We start from the raw sequence: 20,731 nt of genomic DNA on the forward strand, positions 1-20,731 counted from the left end.
TCTTCACATCCTCAGAACACCATGTGCTCACTGACTCCTGATGCCCTAGTACTGTTGGCCATGGGTAGAACTAGAGGCAGCGGGGACTCAGAGGTCATGGCCATTGGCATGGCCACCCCCTCCCCCCACCACAACACTGGACTGAGAACAGATGTGGGTGTGAGATTTCAAGCCCCAGCTCTTCTCGGCCTTGCTGGATGAGAATGGAGACATGGCATCCAATCTCTGGGTGTCTCTGGCTGAAATGGAGGAGTGAACTGATAAGCTAAGGTTTCTTCTTCATCTTCTCATCCCGGCTATGCGGGCGCCTTTCCAGACCTGGAGAACAATGGGTGGTGATGATCAGGGTGATGATGAAATTAGTGCATGGTCAGGATGCCAGTGTGAGCAATCCTAGGTGTGCTGATGCCAAGTCCGTTTCTATAACATCCTCCCTCTATAATCCATGCAACTAAAGTTCTTCCTCTTTTTGGGAAAGAATTAGGATAACGGTGTGGGGGTTGCTGGTTAGTTGCCATGTGAGTACATTATTTCCTTGCCCAGAAAGGTCAAGTATCTTTAAAAAGACAAGTGTATATGTGTTTGGCTCTCCTGCAGGGAGAAGATTCTAATACCTTCCAAGGGGATTCTACGTCCCTAGAAAATATGTTTTCACAGACCTGGGATGAAGAAACATGGTTTATTTATCAGGGAGCTTAGCAGCTTCCAAACTCTCTTCAATAAATTACATCATCTTCTGGACTTAAGACCTAACAGATTTACATCCAAGTCCCAAAGTGAAAATTGGAATTTAAATTTGGATGCATGAGTCTTGGCTCCTTCCCCCTCACATGCAAGCGCATAGATAGATCAGCCTGTGGGGTGGGTGGGAGGCAGGCTGAACCCAGATACCCAGGCCCCCTGGCCCCTAGCCTCAGCTCTTTCTCTGAGCCCTGCTCTTGGGAGCTGATCGTCTAAGCTTGGCTCTACCATCCCCAAAAGGAAACTTAACCTTTTTGTGGGGAGAGGTCATCAACCCCTTTGGGGATCTGCTAAAATCGACGGAGGCCCAGCACGTCCATGGTAACCTTTTTCATACAATTCTGGAGCCCTCAAGTTGCACCGCTTGGATGGCACGGCCTTTGAGGCTTACTGCTAAGCCACTGATGTATCCTGCTCCCGAGACAAGGCAGGCACTATGAATGCAAATGAGAAAGTGTACAAATCCTCCTCTCTGGGAAAGGAGATGAGTTTTTGTGTCATCCGGGCATTTTTTCCCCATTTCTTTTGCCAGGAAGGGAAGCGTGTATCTTAGTGATTCCCAGCATGCAGGCTCTGAGTGTCCTTACGGGCCAGGTAACGTGAAAACATCTGCATTCTCCCTCCACCGCAGAGCCGCTCTCCTGCATCTGCCTGGCCTGGCCAGTCCTGCCAAGCACAGAGCATCGTCCCCTCCATGGAGGCGGCAGCTGCTGCTGCTGCTGCTGTGTGATAGGACAGGGACTCACTGCCCTCCACGGTCATTCTTGGGGGTCCTCATTCTCATCACCATTGGCAGGGGGGGATATAGTGGATGACCTACTCAAGGTCACACAGCTGAAAACGGCGGCATAATGCCCCCTCCCCATATGTGATAGCCCAAACCCACTGTCTGAGAACCAGTTCACTTTCCCCTTCAGCCCTGGTTCCCTCTTCCTGGCACTGGGGGTGTTGGCAGGGAGAAAAGCAGACCCCAAAGAGCATCAGAATTGTGCAGAAGCCCTGCCCCCAAGGCCTCTTCCTTAAAGCTCTGCAGCTCCCAACAGCACCTTCCCCGACCACCTTCCAGAGGTTGGCAGGGCTACCAAATGGCCACCCCGTCGTGACTCTGGGGGAAAGGACTGCTCTGGGGAGTCTGCTGGGGGCCCCGCCCTGGGGGAGGGGGTAGCAGTGTCACTGGGACTCTGTATTCCAGGACCTGATTCCCCAGTGTCTCCTAGGAGCTTAGACTGCTGAGGAACCATGTCTTACCCCTTCTCTTCTCACACCCACGGTGACATAATGCCTGGCCCCTGGGGTGAGATGCCCGTGTGCATGGAGAGTCTCGGCGTTGGGGAACTGTGGCTTTTGTCTCAGAGTCCCAGTCCCCAGCCTTCTGGCCTTCTCAGAGTTCTACAAGGCACTAGCCCCTGGATGTTGACCAGACCATCCGTGGGTAGATGTTGGGGTGACAGGGAAGACCTACTTCAGATGCTTCCATCCTAACTCTGCACTTGGGGGCTGGGGATGGGAGCAGAACTGACCAGAGAGGACACAGCTGGCTGCCTGTCTGGAGTAGGCCGTGTCTACCCTCCCCATAGGCACAAGGCCTCAGACTCTGAGACCTGGGTGAGCTTCCAAACACCCAGCCATCCTCAGCCTCCCTGGCTGAGCATGAGGTCTGGAGAGCTATTTTTGACCAGATATTTAGGGAGAGAGGAAGGAGCAGAGCCTGGTCCTCATGCCCCCGCTGTCCCTGGGGCCCAAGCTGAGGGCACAGAGCTGGCTCAGCTTTGCCAGGAGCCTCTTGGGCAAAGGTGACTCTCATCATCAAGTTGGAGCTGGGCACAAATCAGAGAAGCCTGGTGCATAACAGAAACTGGACAGCAGCCCAGCCTCATGCAGTGGCCTGGCAGGAAGCAAAGTAGGACGTGTTCCTGGGAGGCAGGCACCAGAGCCTGGGCAGGAGGATCTGCCAGGCTGTCTCAGGGGAAGGACTGGTAAGGCTGCTTGGGTGCAGCATGGGAGCTGATGATAAGAGGGATTTGTCATTCAGACAAGGCTGAGGGTCCTCGAATAGGTTTCCTCAACTGTGAAATGAGGATCCTAAGGGGGCCTACCTCTAAGTTACTGTGAGAACAATTATAATAAGTATATCATTATTATCATTATTATTGACATCGTTTCAGTAAGTAACCAGTGAGCTGAAGCCTGAAGAAGACAGAATTAGCAGGTCTCTTGCTGGCACAAGTGGCTGCTCAGTGGAGCTGCTCCCCTTTGCCCAGGGAAGACCCCATCTTCAAAAAATGAGGCAGGATTCTGGAAAATAGTTGAGCGATGGCTCAGTAAGTTTAACGTAGTGTTCCTGTGCCACCCAGCAGTTCCACTCCCAAAGGAATTGAAAACAGGCGACCAAACTAAAACCCTGCTGGAATGTTCCCTGCAGCTCTGTTCATTACAGCCAAGAGTGGAAACAGCCCAAATGTCCATCAACAGGGACAGATGAGCAGCAGGTGGTATAGCTAGATAATGGAATATTACTCAGCCACAAAAAGGAGGGGAGCATTGATGTGTGCTTGAATGTGAGTGAGCCTTGAAAACATGCTGAGTGAGAAAACCGCATAGTGTGTGATTCCATGGATATGAAATATTCAGAATAGGCCATCCATGGAAACAGAAAGCAGATTGGTGGTTTCCAGGAGCTGAGGCCAGAAGGAATGTGGAGTGACTGCTTAATGGTGTAAGATTTCCATTTGGGGTGATGAAAAAGGTCTGGAACTAGACAGTGGCGATGATTGCCACTGAATGAACACTTTAAAATAGTCACATGAAAAAAATTTGTGTTATGTGTATTTGCCACATCAAAGAAAGGAGGGATTGAGAGATTGAGCAGAAGTTCAACCATCTATAAAATAAAGACTTTCTCAGGTGACCTTGGAGATGGTGTTCAGCTCTAAAAATATCTTGTGAGTCTATGTGACCTCGACCCCTGCAGCCCCCACCCGCCTTTGCTCATTTTGACCGTGAACATGCAGGGGGTGATGATATGCAACGAAGGATTGAAAATGCTGACGCCTGCGTGCTGACGTCGTGGAGGTGGAGAGTGGGAACTTTGTGGTGCCAGCTCTGGTTGAGTGGTGGCTGGGGGTGGGGGGCGGGGAGATCAAGTGAGCCAGGGGGCAGCTGACACTCCCTCTGCTGGTGCCTCTATAAATACCACACCCAGTGCAGAACCAGCATCCCTAGCTTGGCCTTGGCAATTCCTGCCCCTTTCTCTAGGAATCACTGGGAGGATGCCCCTCAGTGCCTGCCTCTTTCCGGGGCTCCAGGAGGACACTCTGCCAGCCCAGTCCCCCTTCCACCCGCTCCAGCCTTCCCTGAGGCTAGCCCCCTCCTGAACTGGGCTTCGGGCGTGTGTCTGCTCTCGGGTGAAGACAAGAGCCTTTTCTCCGTGGAAATCATCCATTCATTCAGGAAGATCGGGGAAATTATAATATAGATCCATCTCTGCGTGTGGGAAAAATTATAGACTGCATTCTTCACTGTAATTAAGCTGGTTTTAGCGGGAGCAGTTTGTATATTGGGTAATGCGTTGTTCTTTTCTGAAGGTGTGTTTGAGACTCAGCGTGTTAAAATTCAAACCCTGTGCTCTTGCTCAGAGGGGGCGATTTTCCCGGCTGGGTTGCGGGTTTCACTTCTCTCCATGGGCCTCCTGGGCCCCCTGACTGGGTCCACCTGCACAGTAGACATCCCGAGCCTGGACTGCCAGCGAGCGGGCCTCATCCTCAGCTGACTCCCCCTAGGTTTCCCCCATGGCCTGGTTCTCCCTTCAGAGGCCCGGGCTCCACAGGATATTTTTATAATTCACTTAAATGAATGTTTATTTTCCAGCCCCAGCAGGTCTTCTAACTTGCTAAACCATTTGGGTTTATTTAATTTACCCTCTTAAGGAGTGACTCTAACTCTGTCATTCCCTGGATCCAAAAGTCCAGTGGTGCCTTCACTTACTACATAATAAAGTTCAAAATCATGAGCCCCGCATACACCTGCATGCTCAACTCCTTTGAGGAATTCCCCCTTAAACACGCCAGCCACTGCTCCCTCCCAACCTCCCACCCCTGCACAGCTTCCTCTGAACTTCATGCCCGGTGTTGCATGATGACACTGCCTCTGTCCCCACTAGCTGTGAGCTCTTGGAGGTCAGGGATTGTCTCCTTCCCTTCTTTTCTGCATCCTTTTTGTTTTTAATCTCCAGTGTCTAGTACGCAGTGTGCCACATAGGGAGGCCTCCGATGTTCAGTGAATTAATCGATTAATTAATTAGTTAATCTCAGAGGGGAAATAGATACACAAACAGCCACCAGACCACTGCAGTGACAGATGAGGGCGCTAGGGCAGGGCAGCAGCAGTGAGACCAATGACAAGGGGTGGATTAAGGGGCGCTTCACATTGGTGAAGTGCTACATGTTGGGGTGGGAAGAGGGACGAGTTGACCATAGTCCTGAAGGTTGTGAACTGGACAGTCAGTGGCCAGCAGTGTCCCTCACTAAGATGAGGAACTAAGGGTGGCTGGGTGAGGGAGATACTGACTTAGTGAATGGAAGGGGCCATCGCCAGGGCCAGCCTGAGCTGGGCAGACTATTGATGCATGGAGTTGACCATGAATGAGGTTGAAAGGGAGAGGCAAGAGGTAAGTACAAAGACTGCTCCCCGTCTTACTGGGGGATGCCCGCTTTGAAAGGATGAACCAAAAAGGGGACCCAGTTGATGAGCCTGAGGAGGAGAGGACATAGTCGGGGTCTTGGTGATGTGATGTTCAAATCAGGACCATTGAAGACACAAGAGAAGTAGGACGCAGCAGAGAGTGGTGCTGTGAAGCCAGCAGTGGAGAGGGAGCATCAAAGTGAAGGTGCAGTCAGTGGGTTTATTTTTTTTTAAAGAGTTATTTATTTATGCATACAAGAGCCAGGGTAAAGGCCAGCAATACAGGAGGTGAGAGTACTCACCAGAGACAGAGTGGGGAGCAGAACAGTCAGACTGCCTGAAATACACTGCTGAGGGGAGCTGCGGGAGAGATAGGAGAGGTCTGCTGCGCCATGTGGGTTGCTCCCTGGCAGGCCGGGGATCGAACTCGTGCTGCAGAGGCTACAGATTGCTTCATAGTGCGGTGCTTAACCGCTTGCGCCACCAGGGAGGCCCACAGTCAGTGGTTTTAAATCCAGCCGAGGTGATAGGGGATGAGGTCTGAAAAGCCGCCTGTGGCTTCCACGATTAGAAGTGACTTTGGGATGAAAGGCGCGGAGGGGAGGTCAGACAGTGGTGGGCTGCAGAATGACTGGACAAGGTCAGGGAGCTTCAGGAAGACCTGGCAATAACTTGAGAGGGAGCTGGAACCCAGGGAGATGTGGGGGATTGGAGGTAGTACGCCTCACAATTAGTTCAGCCCTGGGAATCTCACACCGGAGACCGTATCCAGGCTGTGTGCTAGTCTGATTAAGGACTAATTTGTCGCTCCCAGAGATGGAGCTATAGTAGGATTTCTTTCTTCTTTTTGAGTGGGACATTCTACTACCTTGCATAGATGTCATTCAGTTAAAGGAAACACAGAGCTGCCGAGAAAAGGCTACGATCCAACAGCACAGTGGCTTGGAGAACAAAGAAATTTCTTACTCATGGAACAGCCCAGGGTAAACAAGTTGCTCTATTTACATCTCATCCCCAAGTCTCAGCCCTCTGCAGCCTGGGGTTCAGCAGGCTGAAACCCACTGCTGCTGCTTGCCTTACCTATCCTGAGCCTACCCCAAATATGCCGCCTCTGAACCACGCGCCCCCCCCCAACCTTGCTCTGAAAGGCATCTCAGGACGCTTTCCATGCTCTAAGAACCAAGCCAGACAGAGAAATCCAATCTGATTCTCTCCTCAAAGCCTGCTGCAAGCCCAGACCTGGAAAGCCTCGGCTTTGACATCAGCAACACCAGGGCTTGAGTCCTGATTCCCCCAGAGGAGTCTGAGCCTCCTCATTTTGTAAAATAGAAGTGGTAACACCTGCCTCATCCAACTGATAAGTCAATTAAATGAGAAGCCTGGGCCCTGGCGAGGGGCCGCTGCTCGCTGGCCAGAGCTGCAAGGCCCGGGCTTTCTGACCTCCAGCCAGCGGAGCTTTCCCAGGGACCTAAAACCTTTCCGGCATGACCAGGAAATCACAGGTTTCTGGAACAGCAGCAGAATAACCTGTCTCTGTAGGATCCGGCGCTTATTTATTTAATGAGCTGCTTGCAGATCCAGCGCACACTCGCCCCACCTCTGATGGCTTTGGGGAGGGAAGCCACTTGTCTTTGTTGGTGCTCAGACCCTCTGGGCTGGGCCTCAGGCCTCCGGGCTGTCCCTGCCTTGGCTGGAGTGCTGTCTTCCAGACTGGAGCAAAGGTGAGGAAGAGGGTGTGGGGTTCTGAGAAGGGACAGGTTGTGTATTTGTTGCCCCTTTTTCCCATTTGTTGAGGTGTAGCTGACATAGAAAATCCTAGTTTTAAAAGTACAGCGTAATGATTTGATATATGATTGGTATATATTGGGAAATACAATAATAAACCTAGTTCACATCCATCCTTTTACACAGTTACAATTTTTTTTCTCATGATGACATCTACTTTCTTGGCAACTTTCAAATAAGCTGAACGTCACCAGGCTGTGCATTGTACCTCCAGGACTTAATTGAGTTCCTAGAGTACATGCACCTGCTCTGCACATACCTCTGCGTTCCCTTGTTCTGTGCCTCAGTTTCCTCTTCTGTAAAATGGTGATGATCCCCTCTGGGATTATTTGAAGTATTAATGAAGGTACATAGAGAACTTAGCTCAGTGCCTTGTACGGTACTGAGACTGTAAAATTATACTGTACACAGTTCTTGCAAATTTTCTCCATCTGGATCGATCCTCACAACCACCCTGCAGGGGAGACCCATACAGACCAGCATCAGTTCTGTTTTACAGAGGAGGAAGCGAGGCCATGGGCCCTGCCCAGGGTCACAGTGGTGACAGTGGCTTTCACACCAGGATTTCATCCTTGCTGGCGGGTCTTGCCTTTTGTTTGTTCACTGAGTCTTGTCATAGCCTTGGGAAGCCCTCCTCTTATGCGTCATACCACAGACTTTATTTATTTATTTATTTATTTTCAAGAAAAAGGACCCAGGAAAAACAGCAAAGGGTGATACTCCTCTCCAGACAGAACCTCCAAAGACTCTGTGTGTAATGGGAGAGGATAAGGAGCAAGTCAAATGATTTGCTGAAGGTTATGAGCGGAGCCCTGACTAATTCGTATAATGCATGTTGGCACTTGCAAATGAAGTAAAAAATAGAGTCATGTACTTAGAAAAACATGTCTCTCAGGGCATAAAGACTAAGAATTCTTAGTGCTAGGATTGTAATTCAGGTTCCACCTACGGCAACATCCACATGACGCTATAGTTAGCAATCAAATCCTAAGTTTGGGCCCTGCATTCATTTGCCAGCACACAACAAATGTGAGGATTTAAAGGAAAGAGCAAGGTACCACCCCAAGGCCCCTTACCAGCAGCTCCTCACAGTAGCTCTAGTAGCTGCTGGGTCAGGAGAATAGGGAGACCCAAGCAAAAGGATGGTCCCCCAACAGGTGCCCACACGAAGCTTGATGTCTGTGCCAAAGTGGTGTTCCTGACCCCAGGTTTCTGCCAGGATCGGAGTACCCTGGCCCTGCCATCCCATAGACTCCCCAGCTGGGGTGTCTGCCCAGGGAGGATCCTGTCATTCTGAGCTTCAGCTGCAGGCCCCCAAGCTGAGAGAAGTTACAAGAAGCCAAAACGAGACCTGCCCAGAGAAACGTAAAGCATCTGCTCTTGCTGTGCACGCACCTCCGCTCTCTCTCTCATAAAATGGTGCTGATCCCCTCTGGAATTATTTGAAGTATTAACTAAAGTTAGCTCAGTGCCTGGCATGTATTTAGGAAATGTTTAGTAGAAGTTTATCAGTCAGTCAAAACATGTGGGTGACGTGGAGGAAGGAGATCCAGACCCTGCCCCACCACTAATCTAGTGTGACTTTGGCCACAGTGCGACTTTGCCCACCGCACCACTGTGACCAGATGTCTCATTCAGCGGCCTGAAGAGGCCCTGCCTTTCTAGCTGCTTCAGAGAGACAGACAGTCATGCTGTCTCCCCCTTCCCAACCCACGAATGGCTCAGGCAGTGGAAATTGAATAAGAGAGACAAGGCCCAAGTCAAGGCTGTCTGCTAGGGGAAGAACCACACCACGTTGGCACGGCAGCTAGGGTCCATCTGAAGCCTAAATTTAATTCTAAATTAAACCACTTAGTCTGTTGTTTCCTTTCCAACTGTTTTTGATCATCGTGCAGGCAGGCCCTCTTGTTGGCCAAGAACCCAGAGGTGGAAACTGGCACTTATTTAACAGAAAGGGTGAGGTCTGGTTTTTCCTTAGCAGACACATGTGGATTTGGCTTTTATTCAGCATCACCAGAAATCCCCCACTCTCTCCCCAGCTATGGGGTACTCTCCCCTTAGGGAAGGAGAGCAGGGCACCCCAACCTGAGCTGAGTTTAGGGAAGGTAGAGTATAGGGAAAGACTCAACAAAAGTGGACAATGAGGTTGGCCCAGGGTCGCTAAGCTAATTTTCCAGCCTTTTCTGCAGCTGCTGTGGCCAGCCATGCCCCAGGGCCTTTGCTCATGCCGCCTCGCCCGTTTTGCCCCTGCAGAAACCCTGCTTGTTCTCATGACCCCAAAGACCTTCCCCTGCACACCCAACCTGGCAGAATTCGTGCCACTTTCTGTGTGCTGCCATCAGATGGGCCTCCATTTCCTGCAGGGCATTCTTCAAGGTTTTTTTCTCACCATCGTGCAGACAGGCCCTCTGTTGGCCAAGAAACCAGAGGTGAAAACTGGTACTTATTGAACTGAAGGGTGGGGTCTGGTTTTTCCTTAGTAGACACATGTGGATTTGGTTTTTAATTCAGAGCCTCCAAGTCTCCAATCAAAAAAACCTTAAGGAGGTTATCTGTGTGTCTGCACCCCCGATCCCCACAGTGGCTGTGAGCTCCCTAAGGACTCACCACATGTCCTGAGCTTCTGCCTCAGAGGGGACGCCACACACATTTGTTGATGAGTGAAAAACGCACACCCCATCCCTTGCCTCTCAGGAAAAGGCTCAATTCTGCCCAGGCCTTGGTGAGCTCTGGCCCTGGGTGCGCCCCTAGCTGGCGGCCCTGTTGGCCAGGAGTTCCCACTCCTCTGGGCTCTTTGAACTGCTCTCTGTGTCCTCAGCACTTCAAACACTTGTTTACAGAGGGGGAGGGGAGGGATGTGCAACAGAAAGACAATAATTCCCAAGTCTCACCACCCATGACTTCACACTTCAGCCTGGTAAAAATCCCCTGATTCCATCACTTTACCATCCAGGCATTCGAAGTTGCTTTTCTGAGATGTGCTATGGGTGGGTGCTGGCTGTGTCATTAGCTGCCCCAGGCCTGCTGGCTGCCCCTGAATCCTGCCTTTGTTCAGCAGTCAGAGCCTTGGCTGGAGGGGCTGGCGCCCTGAGGCTGCGTTCCCAGGCTCTCTGGGAATCTCTGACTCCTCCACCAGGACTTGGTCCTGAATGTGGATTTGCGTCAGAGGACCGCACACCCTCATCTCCCCCACTCCGTCCTGCTCAGTCCTGTCTTTTCACCTGAAAATGGTATTTACAGCGCCGGGGTTCAGGCTTCCAGGGCTAGGGGGAAGCTACAGAACCTGGGAGTAGGGTGACCAACTTTCTGGTTTGCCCAGGATTGTCTGGGTTGTCTATCCTGAGAAAGCCTCAGGCCTGGGCCCATCCAATGGTCGGTCACCTGCCCAGGAGCAAATTCACCAGGATCCTGCCCCAAACCAAATGACTCAGAAACACTGGTGGTGGGGATGGGCAAGCTGTGCACCACCAAGCCCTCCAGATAATTCTGACACCTGCTCAAGAGAACCACCGCCATACCCCATAGATGGGGAAGCAAACACCCCCAGAAAAGAGAAAGGACTCCCTAAGTGCAGGCAGCAATCAAGGAGCACAGACAGAAAGTGTCCTGTCTCCACTGTGCGACAAGCTGTCCCAGCTCATCCAGAGAACTCATCGCAGGTCCCCCAAAGTCTAATCAGTCATTAGAAGGGGTAAAGTACTCCAAAGACCCCCAAATTATTGCTGTGCGACTCCCTGGTGTTGTCGTCAGTGAGCACTGAGGTTGGGCAGGGAAGGAGGGAACAGCACCCTCCCTGTGGGATCCCTGAGCCTGAGTTTTGGGCCGCAGTAAGGAGCTGGTCGTTCAGACTCAGAGCACAGCAAAGGCCCCAGGTGGGGGAGGCCCCGTCTTTTAGGAGGGCAGAGAAGAGAGCAGCTCAGCTGAAGTGAGAGCCAGGACATAGGCACCTCCTCTTTGCACTGTCGGCCTTGTCTGTGAGCCCGTGACAAATACTGAGAGAATGCTTCTGACTTCCCTGCCCCCCACCCCCGCCAGGCCCAGCTCTTAGCCCCTAGGGACACTTCTTCCCCTTGGATCAGGAAGTCCAGCTCCCTACCTCTGAACAGAAATAAAATCCACTTAGAAAGGTCAGCCTGTTTCCCACAAATCCTAAGACACCTTCGAGCTCAGTGGAAATGGTTTTGGAGGATTATCCCGAGCCTTGGTCTTCCCAGTCTCTGATGGGGGTGGGGTGGGGGGGTGCCGCCAAGTGCAAGTGTTTGCTTTTCTCCTCTCCAGGGGCTGCTGCAACTAACCCCACCCTACCCCCATAACTTCCCCAACATGTTACTCTCTAACCACAGGGGAGTCTGAGGAAAACTGGGGCTACAAGCAAGTCTTAGAGGGGGGTACATTAGGACTGCTGTTTGTTCTCCAGGGACTCCTTCTGGAGCCTCCCCAGGAGTGTTACTCGAAGGGGTAAAAGTGGGGGCACTTCCTGTCACCCCATTCAGCCCTATCCTCTCACCCCCGTCAGTGGGGGCAGTAGAGAGAGCTAAGTGCATGGGCTCTGGGGTCTTCCCCAGGGAAATGAGCAGGCCCAAGTCTCCCTTCCTTACAGAGCCTTCTGGCTGCTTCCCTGGCCTTCTCATTTGAAAATATTTACCTCTGGTCTCCATTTCAACCCACCTTGGGGATCCCTAACCCATCTTCCTGGCTCCCCAGCTCTGGCAAGGTGAGCACTTACTAGTCCTCGCGTGGCTTGTGGTCTCTGGACAGCACGTGGCACGGTGGCCCCCCTCTTTCTGAGTCCTGCACACCCAGTTCTACTGTCCCCTCCCCCACACATCAGCCCCCGCAAATGGCTGCTTCTACCTCCTCTCAAGGCCTTTCCTCCAATACCTCTTCCTTGTGCATACTGCCTGCCTGTCTGTGTCTTTCCCCTGCTCTCCATCCCTCCTGCCACTGGTCTGGTTCAGACCCTGTCATCTCTTCCTTGGCCCTTAGCACCAACTTCCTAACTGGTTTCCGGGCACCCAGTCAACCCCAGCCTTTTCTCCCCCTGCCAGAGGATTCTTTCTGAGCCTAATCCAGTTGAAAGAGCTTGAGGAACACTGCCCAACATCACCCTCTAGTCTTACCACCCCACCTGCAGTGCCCCTGCTCATCTTTGTGCTCACTGCGCTCTCTACCGTATCAAGGTGAGATGAGCTATAGGTGATAAAATATCCAAATATGTCCCTTACAGAGGTTACAAGTCTGTTGTCCTCTCATATAAAGTAAGTCTGGAGCTGAGCAATCTGGGACTGATAGGACAGCTGCAAAGTCATCTGTGATCCAGTCTTTTTTGCTGGTTGTTCTGCCAGTTCCAACCCAAGGCTTGCAGCTCATGGCTCAAAATGGCTTCTTGAGCTCCAGCCATTAAATCAGCATTCCAAAAAACAGGAAAAAGGAAAGGGTAAAGAGAGACACACACCCTCCTCACATTCAGGATATTTCTGGCATTTATTAATGATAAAGGGACTAATTCACCAGAATGATATATATTTCTACTCCAAATTTGCATGCCCTCCGTAAAATAGCTGCAAAATCCGTGAAGCAAAAGTAAGCAGAATTAAAGGTAGAATAGACAAATTCATGGTCATCATGGGAGTCTGTAAATATCTTTTTTCAAAAGAAAATGGAATAAGCAGACACAAGATCAGTAAGAATAGCGAAGATGTGAAAATAGCAATATTTGACTTCATTGACACAAAGAAGTCTGCACCCGACAGTCACAGGATTCATCATCTTTTCAAATACACAAGTAACATACAACAAGAAAAACGATGGCTCTAAGTAGTTGCAGGCGCCACTTCTGCCTAAATGCCACTTGCCAGTGGTTAGTCCAAGCAAGAGGGACACTGGGAAGTGACAGCTGCGCAAGTGACCAAATGCCTAATGATCACCAAGGGCTGCTGGTCCCAGGCAGAGGGGAGGGCAAGTCATTGAGAACCTGCTGCTTGACCTCCTCGCCGCTCCTTCCTTCCCGTGGCCACCCTGGCCCTGAGTGTGCACTGCACAGGCGTGAGTGCTTGGGCCCGGTCAGAGGCTCCTCAGTCTGTTCTGGCTTCATTGTTCACTTGCTGTGTGCCTTTGGACAGGTTTATTTAACCGTTTTAAGCCTCCATTTCTTTATTTTGAAAGATGGCAATAGTCTTCCTTCATAGGGCTGTGGGAAAGATGGAACAAGATAATGCAGACAAAGCCCTGAGGCCTGGGTGCGGCACCTAGTAAGACTAGCTGCACAGAGAGGTTAAGGGACTTGCCTGAGGTCACACAGCTGTAAGTGGGCAAGGCTGGCCTTTAGCTCTGGTTCCAAACTGGTCCTGACTTTCTTTGGGGCCTCTGCCATCCCCAGGCAGGGCCCCACGTAGTGAGACTCCCATCGGGGATGGAGGGCTGAGGCAAGGGTATAGGAAATTGCTTCCATCAATGAGCCTTGTGATTTCAGATACGTCCTTTTAAAATGCTTGTCTTGGGCCTCCCCGGTGGCACTATGGGTTGAGTGCAGCAATGTGAAGCTGTTCGCACCCTCCGCAGCGCCGGTTCGATCCCTGGCCAGTCAGCGAGATGCCTACATGGCGCGGCAGACCTCTCCAGTTGTGCCCGCTGCGCCCCTCAGCAGTGTATTTCAGTCAGTCTGCCTGTTCTGTTCCCTGCTCTGTCTCTGGTGAATCCTCTCACCCCCCACACACCTCTGGCCTGTACCCCAGCTCTTGTATAAAAATAAATAAATCTTAAAAAAATAAACTTTAAAAAAATAAAAATAAAAAATAAAATGCATGTCTTAACTCAGACATGTTAGGGGGAGAAGAAGGGGGCAAGAACAGGGTAGGGAGAGATCAGTGGCCTCTAGTGGCGGACGTTGGGCACCTTGGTGGTAGGACAGCCAATGGAGCCACAATAAAAAAATCACTGAAAGAAAAAGTTCATAACCATACCTTGGAATACTAAAATAAATGTGTGTCTTTGCTCAGGCATGTTAATATCCTCATTCTTTTTGCAAAAGTTTGAATTAAATGGGTCCAGAGATTTCCCTTGACGCTGACATTCGGCAGATGTGTCTGATCTGGCACACGTGGCTGAAATCTTACCAGTAAATATTAGTTTCTTTTTGTTAACTCTCATCTTCTGCCTGAACTCCATTTCTGAAAATACGGTTTTCTTTTAGAGGATCTGACCCCAGTTTGCAGGCTGAGTCCCCTGGGCCCTGGCTGGGAGGGGAGAGGCAGGAGAAAGGAGAGGAGAAGCTAGGCCCCAAGCTCTGCCAGTCACCAGAGGCCCAGGGGGTCCCGAGGGACCGCTTGTCAGGGCCCCCCCAGATTGCCTGTGTAATCAGTCCCCTCCAGTCGCCTGGCTGACACCATCTATCACCGTTTTTTATAGGCTTCCCTTTTTTTCTCTTCTGTATTTTTTCCCACCACTCTGCCTCTCAGACTAAACCAGAGAAAAATGGGTTTTGTCTTTTTTTAACAGGAAGACTAAAAGTCTTAAATTGCCTTCTTCGAGGTCTGCAAATAGAAATTCCAAATAAGACAGCCACCTTGTCTTCCCTCTCCTCCCGGCTCCCTGTCTCAGGAGCCCAGAAGCTTGAAATAAAAGGCAGCGCAGTGACTCTGAGGCAGCAATTTGAGCTGGGCCGGGCCCAGGTGTGGAGGAGCAGGGCAAGGGCAGGAGAGCCCGGCTGCAGGGTGGGAGGGAGGGAGGGAGGAAGAGATGAAATGGGCAAAACCCATGCCTCATTGCTTATGGTTCTGGAATAAAAGAGGGTGCCTAAGGGGGCTGGTTATTTAGCAGTCGCTATGTGTGCATGTCCATGTGTGTCTCTATGTGTGTATCTGTGTGTGTGTGTGTGTGTGTGTCCGTGCACGTGCACATGTGCACAGGGGCCTCAAGAAGAAGAGGAAGCCACCAAGGCTGCTGTGGTCCACTGCCCCTTGTCTACTCCTCTGATGTCACAGTTCCCGAGAGGCATCGGGGCATCGGGACAAGGAGAGGGAGTGGGACAAAGACAGAATTTTCAGGAAGGAGGCTGGGCTTTAATCCTGCTACATGTCATTATAATAACTAACGTTTACCGAACTTACTGGTTGCCAAGGACTGTGCTAAATGCCTCGTATAGGTCATCCTTTCCAACCCTCAAAACAACCCAGTGATGTAGATTTCATTATCGTCACCATTTAAACCTGGAGGAGTGGAAGGTTGTGTAACTTGCCCAAGTCTCACACTTCTTGGAACAGATCCGGGTTTGACCCCAGGGAGCCAGATTCCTGAGGCTCATGTGCTAATTTCTCCCCACCAACCACTAGTCCAGTCAATCTGCTTCCTTGTTTGGAAAGTCAAAGTGTGAGGGGACAGGTAGTGTGAACTGGGTGATCATCGAGGTCCTTTGCAGCACAGATGCTCTGATTGGGGGCTCATGTTTCACCTATGCACACAGGGGTCCTGTTAAGATGACGCAGATTGCAAGATTTGAAGGCAAAGGTGGGAGAGGGGAGGACAGATAAACTTGTATCCTTCACCCCTGATGGGACAGGAGGAGAAAATAACAACACAGCAAGGCCAGTGCAAGGTCTCTACAAAGACTTGTACGTTAGACCTGTATCAAAAGGACAAAATCAAAATCCAAAGGCCTAGAAAATTCTGCCCAGTTACCTGGATGGTATACACCCAGGTGGTACCCTTTGCATTTCCCTGGTCTTTGCTCCAGGTGGTGCACCTGCAGCCTCAGACCCACCTAGCCAGACACAGCCAGCAAGCCCTTTGAAGGACAGTTGGCCAGAGGCTCTGACTCGGGGAAGGACAGAGTGTTTCTCTGAGGACCCCGGGCTCAACACCTGTGTCTTTTTTGCAGGCCCAGCAATCATGGCCCATTACAAGGCTGAGCAGGATGACTGGCTGATCGTCTACCTGAAGTATTTACTCTTTGTCTTTAACTTCTTCTTCTGGGTAAGTGAATTCTGCCCACGACCACTTCCCCAGTTTCGAATGAGTCAAGTCGCCTTTGTTTTTGGCTTGTCACCACACTCTGGAGTTGATTTCTTCCAAATCAAAGACCACCCATGGGCAAATTCTGCCTACTTTAAAGCAAGCATGTACATTTGCTACTGAGGGGGACGGAAAGAATCCAGTCTGCAGGTTGGCTTGGAGTCTTAGCCAAGGCCTGGGAATAAAAGATGCATAAACATAACAGTGCACTTTGTGTTCCAGTGGTGGTACAAAAGGCTGGCTCTTTCTCCCCTGCTAAGTTGTCGCACCACTGCTTTGTGGGAAATGTGACTGCCTGAAATAATTGCTTGTTTTCCACTGAAGTCCATGTGCCTTTCATGGTTAATATTGTCCAGGCCTAGGCAGAGAAGTAGTCCTGGGTGTCCAGGCTCCCCCAGCTGCATGAAATTCTCTATAGACACTCCCTCAGGCTGCCCACCTGGGTGGGTGAGGTCTTCTTGGAGGAATGGAGTCTGTTCCCTCAAGGCAATTATCTGAGTAATTGGAAGCAGAACACCATCAGTTCCTCCCAAATAGCCAGACAGTGGAATGCATGTGTTTTGTGTTAGAGTCTCGTTAAATTTGCAGAAACAGAAGAGCAAAGAGGGCACAGGCTTTGCAGTCAGTGAGGCCCAGGCGCTGCTGTTTGCTGAGACAATGGCCATGAGCCACCTGTCCTGGCTGAGTGGTTTCCCCAGCTCCAGAACAGGATCGTTTTCAGCCTCTTAGGGTTGTTTAGCAGATGCCCTGAAATGGTCCACGTTAAGTGCTTAGGTCAGTCTCTGCATAGAGAAGGCATTCAATAAGTACAATCTTTCAGACTTTATTTTCCTGAGCAAGAGTTTCCTAGAACAGTGAAGTATGTTGATGAAGACAGTGAAATAATAAAGCTACGTTCATATGGACACTAAGGGTGTGGATGGATAGTTTCAATTCTCAGGGATAAATTCAATAGGGTGTTTAAGATTCCTACTGAGTGGAGATTTCTTTTCAAGAATAGTTGTGTGTTTTTCCCAATCATAAAAGTCTTATAATCTACTACAGATAATCTCTAAAATAATGAAAAGATACAAAATGAAAATTGCCCATATCTCATTGTATAATTTGCTGGGGATGCCATCACAAAGTACCATAAACCAAGTGACTGTAATGACAGAAATGTATCCTCTCAAGGCTCTGGAGGCTACAAGTCCAAAACCAGGGTATCAACAGGCTGTATGGGTAGAATCTTCCCTTGCCTCATGCCAGCTTCTAGTGGTGGCTGGCAATCTTCAGCATTCCTAGGCTGACAGCTGAATTGTCCTCTTGACTGCCTCTGTCCTCATGTGCTTCCAGTGAGTCTCTGTCTTCATCTGGCATTTTCTTATAAAAAACCCCATTCATTCTGGATTAGGGCCCGCCCAACTGACCTCATCTTCCTTGATTACATCTGCAAAGATCCTGTTTTCGGATAAGAGAACATTAGCAGGTATTGGGCTTAGGACTTCAACAAAACCTTTTATTTTAAAGATTTATTTATTTATGCATACAAGAGCTGGGGTACAGGCCAGAGGTGTGGGAGGGTGAGAGAATTCACCAGAGACAGAGTGGGGAACAGAACAGGCAGATTGACTGAAGTACACTGCTGAGGGGAGCAGGAGGCAAGACAGGAGAGGTCTGCTGCGCCATGTGGATTATTCTCTGGCCGACCGGGGATCAAACTTGTGCTGCAGAGGCTGTGAATTGCTTCATAGTGCGGTGCTTAACCCCTTGCGCCACTAGGGAGGCCCATTCAACAAAACTTTTTTTTTTTTTAAAGATTTATTTATTTATTTATACATGCACTGGCTACAGTCAGAAGCGCGGGAGGGTAAGTGAATTCACCAGAGCCAGAGCGGGGAGCAGAGCAGGCAGAAGGACTGAAGTACACTGCTGAGGGGAGCAGCGGGTGGCAGGAGAGGTCTGCGCGCCATGTGGGACCCTCCTCCGGTGGCCGGGGAGCAGCCGGGGATCGAACCGGCGCTGCAGAGGCTGCGGGCAGCTTCGCAACCCAGCGCTCAACCGCTGCGCCACCGGGGAGGCCCCCAACAAAACTTTTTGAAACACAGTTCAACCCATAGTGTTCACCATCTTAGGAACCATCACTGTTAACATCCCTCTAGACTTTGTCTTGATCAGGGTGAGAGATGGTGTGACCCACACATGGGAGTGAGCATGGGAGTAGATACTTGGAGAGAGTCAAAATTAATCAGACTAGGTCACGAATTGGACGGGGTTGAGATGGAAGGGGTATCTGGAGCATGTACTCCTGGGTAGGTGGTGGAGCTCTTCACTGCAATAGGAGACAAGAGAGATGAGCACTTGGGGCTCCGGTGGCAAGGTCAGATGTAGACAGGGGGGTATGTTTGAGCAGAGATGCCTCGTGGGCAGTTAATTCAAGGGTCTACATTTCAGATGGGGCTCGTCCCCACCCAGAGGGAGTTTGCAGTCAAGGAAATAGATGGAATGCTCAAGAAAGGCATGGAGAATGAAGAAAGAGAGACCAGAACTAGACAAGGGGTTTCCCCACAAGTGAGGGGTAAACTAGGGTCAACAATGGCCCCAGGTTGCGATGAACCACAGGAGCTCCTGCGATGGGGGATTTCTGGTGCTAAAACATGGAGAGCCCCCAGCAAGCTGCAACTATTAACACAAAACCAAGGAGTACACAGGGACCAAAACTCTAAAAGGGGGCAACCATCCACCACACAAAGACAAAGGAAACAGACGCTTAGTGGAAAGATCTTCGATCAAATTACTGTGACTAGAGAGAGAAGAAAGGACATTCCTTATAATAGTTTCCCAATAAGACCCTCCCAAATTATCCACCCCATCGTGGGCAAATGCCCAGCCCGAAAACTTGCCACAAGTCTAAGATACCTTCTGGCAAGGAACTCCAAAAAATGGGCTAGGCAGGTCACACAGCTGGGACAGAAGGAGAGACCCAACATTTAAAAATCAAAGTACAAGTCAAGATGATGGTTGTCATTATCCCTGCTAAGGGCCAGAAACAGCCCCCCACATGTCTCTTCCCCATGTATCTCTGCTCAATACCTCTTACAGGTGTCTCTGCATGTCTCTCCTTCATGTGTCTCCTCTAAGGCCCTAAGTGCAAGTCGAAGCTGGAGCTGCAAGAGAGCCAGGCCCTCTGCCTTTCCGCATTATGTAGGTTATCTGGCTGCTCAGCTCCACCCCTACTTCCTAGTAACTCCCCACTTAGGCAGGCTAGTTCTTGGCACACTGGCCCTCGTAATCCAAGGGAGCAGCATCTAAGTGGGGGTGGGGAAAATGACGCCTCCCCTTCACAGAGGTGCATCTGCAACAGAAGGGGGATCATCTTAAGGGGTAGAAAAGGAGCAGTCAGAGAAGTGGGAGGAAACCAGGAGAAGCAGTGCCATAGAAGCGGACACCAAGGACTGCATTCAAGGGTCAGGGCACTTGGAGCCTGCCAAGGCCTGGAAAATGGCCATTGGGTTTAGCCACACAAGGGTCATTGATGCAGTGAGGGCACTGCGGGGTGAAGAAGTGAGCACTCAGAGTGGCAACTCCCTGGGTCCAAAGAAAAGTCAGTGGAGCTAACGAGCCATTGGTATACTGACATGTCACCCCATTGGGGTATAAGGCCTCTGATGTTTCTCATCCTTCCTGGGCCAGCTCCTGTAGGGGGAAGCAGGCAGCAGATGTGGTGACCACCTCGGGGGCCCTTCCATACAAAGTAGACTTGGGGTCTGTCTGTTTGGTACAGACTTTCCTTTGGGCGCAGCGGGGAGAAGGCCCGTGGGGGCAGTGCAGGCAGATGGGCAGCAAGCGTGTTACCAGAGCAGCTACCAGCAAGGGGGAGCTCCCCCATATACATCTCCCTGCCTCAAGTTAAAAATAGCCCTGCCTGGGGACCTGGCTGGAAGAGGACCAGCTTCCCAGGGGCCATTCAGCCAGGCTTATTCTCCCCCTTACAAGACCTGTTGATCTGGGTTTGAAGGTTCAGGTTTCATTCTACAATCCAGGGGGTCCTGTCATCCTACCCCCAAGATCTATGGCCATCTCCTCAGAAGTAGGTATGGAGCCAACTACTGGCCCATCTCCTCCCACAGTGGAGCACAACATCACAAATTTTGCAGTATACCAAGTCCCTGAGAATTTACCAGAATTTCCCAGGGAGAGGGTGATGTCCATGAGGATCCCTCCCTGGCAAGAAAAACTTCCCTCCCACATGCACCTGCCCCCCGGAGTCCAGATGCCAGCCCTTCCCCAAGCCCCTCTCATCAGAGATGGAGCGGGGCCAGCGTCTACACTGGTGGGTGCTCCCCAGACCCGTTTGGTTCTGGCTTCCTTCGAGAACCATGGGGCACAGCCACAGGCAGGGTCCTTAGACAGTGCCAGTCTGCTGTCCCTGCCGCCTCTCCACCACCACCCCACTGCCCGGACAGAAAGGGAGTCCAGCCAGCGAGGCCGACTGCCTGAGCTTGTCTGATTGGGGTGAATGGTCACACTTCCTTGC

At 50.8% G+C, this 20,731-nt stretch overlaps 1 protein-coding gene across 1 annotated transcript in view; it reads left to right on the plus strand.

Annotated features, from left to right (window-relative positions):
- The window catches only part of TSPAN11 (tetraspanin 11), a 59,047-nt gene that overhangs the window by 9,247 nt on the left and 29,069 nt on the right, over positions 1 to 20,731 (plus strand). The window contains exon 2 of the mRNA XM_037514537.2: positions 16,082 to 16,176. Coding sequence (XP_037370434.1) covers positions 16,093 to 16,176 — 84 coding nt within the window. The 5' untranslated portion in view covers positions 16,082 to 16,092. The remainder of the gene's footprint in view (positions 1 to 16,081; positions 16,177 to 20,731) is intronic.

Source organism: Talpa occidentalis, unplaced genomic scaffold, assembly GCF_014898055.3.
Source record: "Talpa occidentalis isolate TD23 unplaced genomic scaffold, MPIMG_talOcc4v2.1 talOcc4.16, whole genome shotgun sequence".
In the NCBI taxonomy this organism is placed as follows: Eukaryota; Metazoa; Chordata; class Mammalia; order Eulipotyphla; family Talpidae; genus Talpa; species Talpa occidentalis.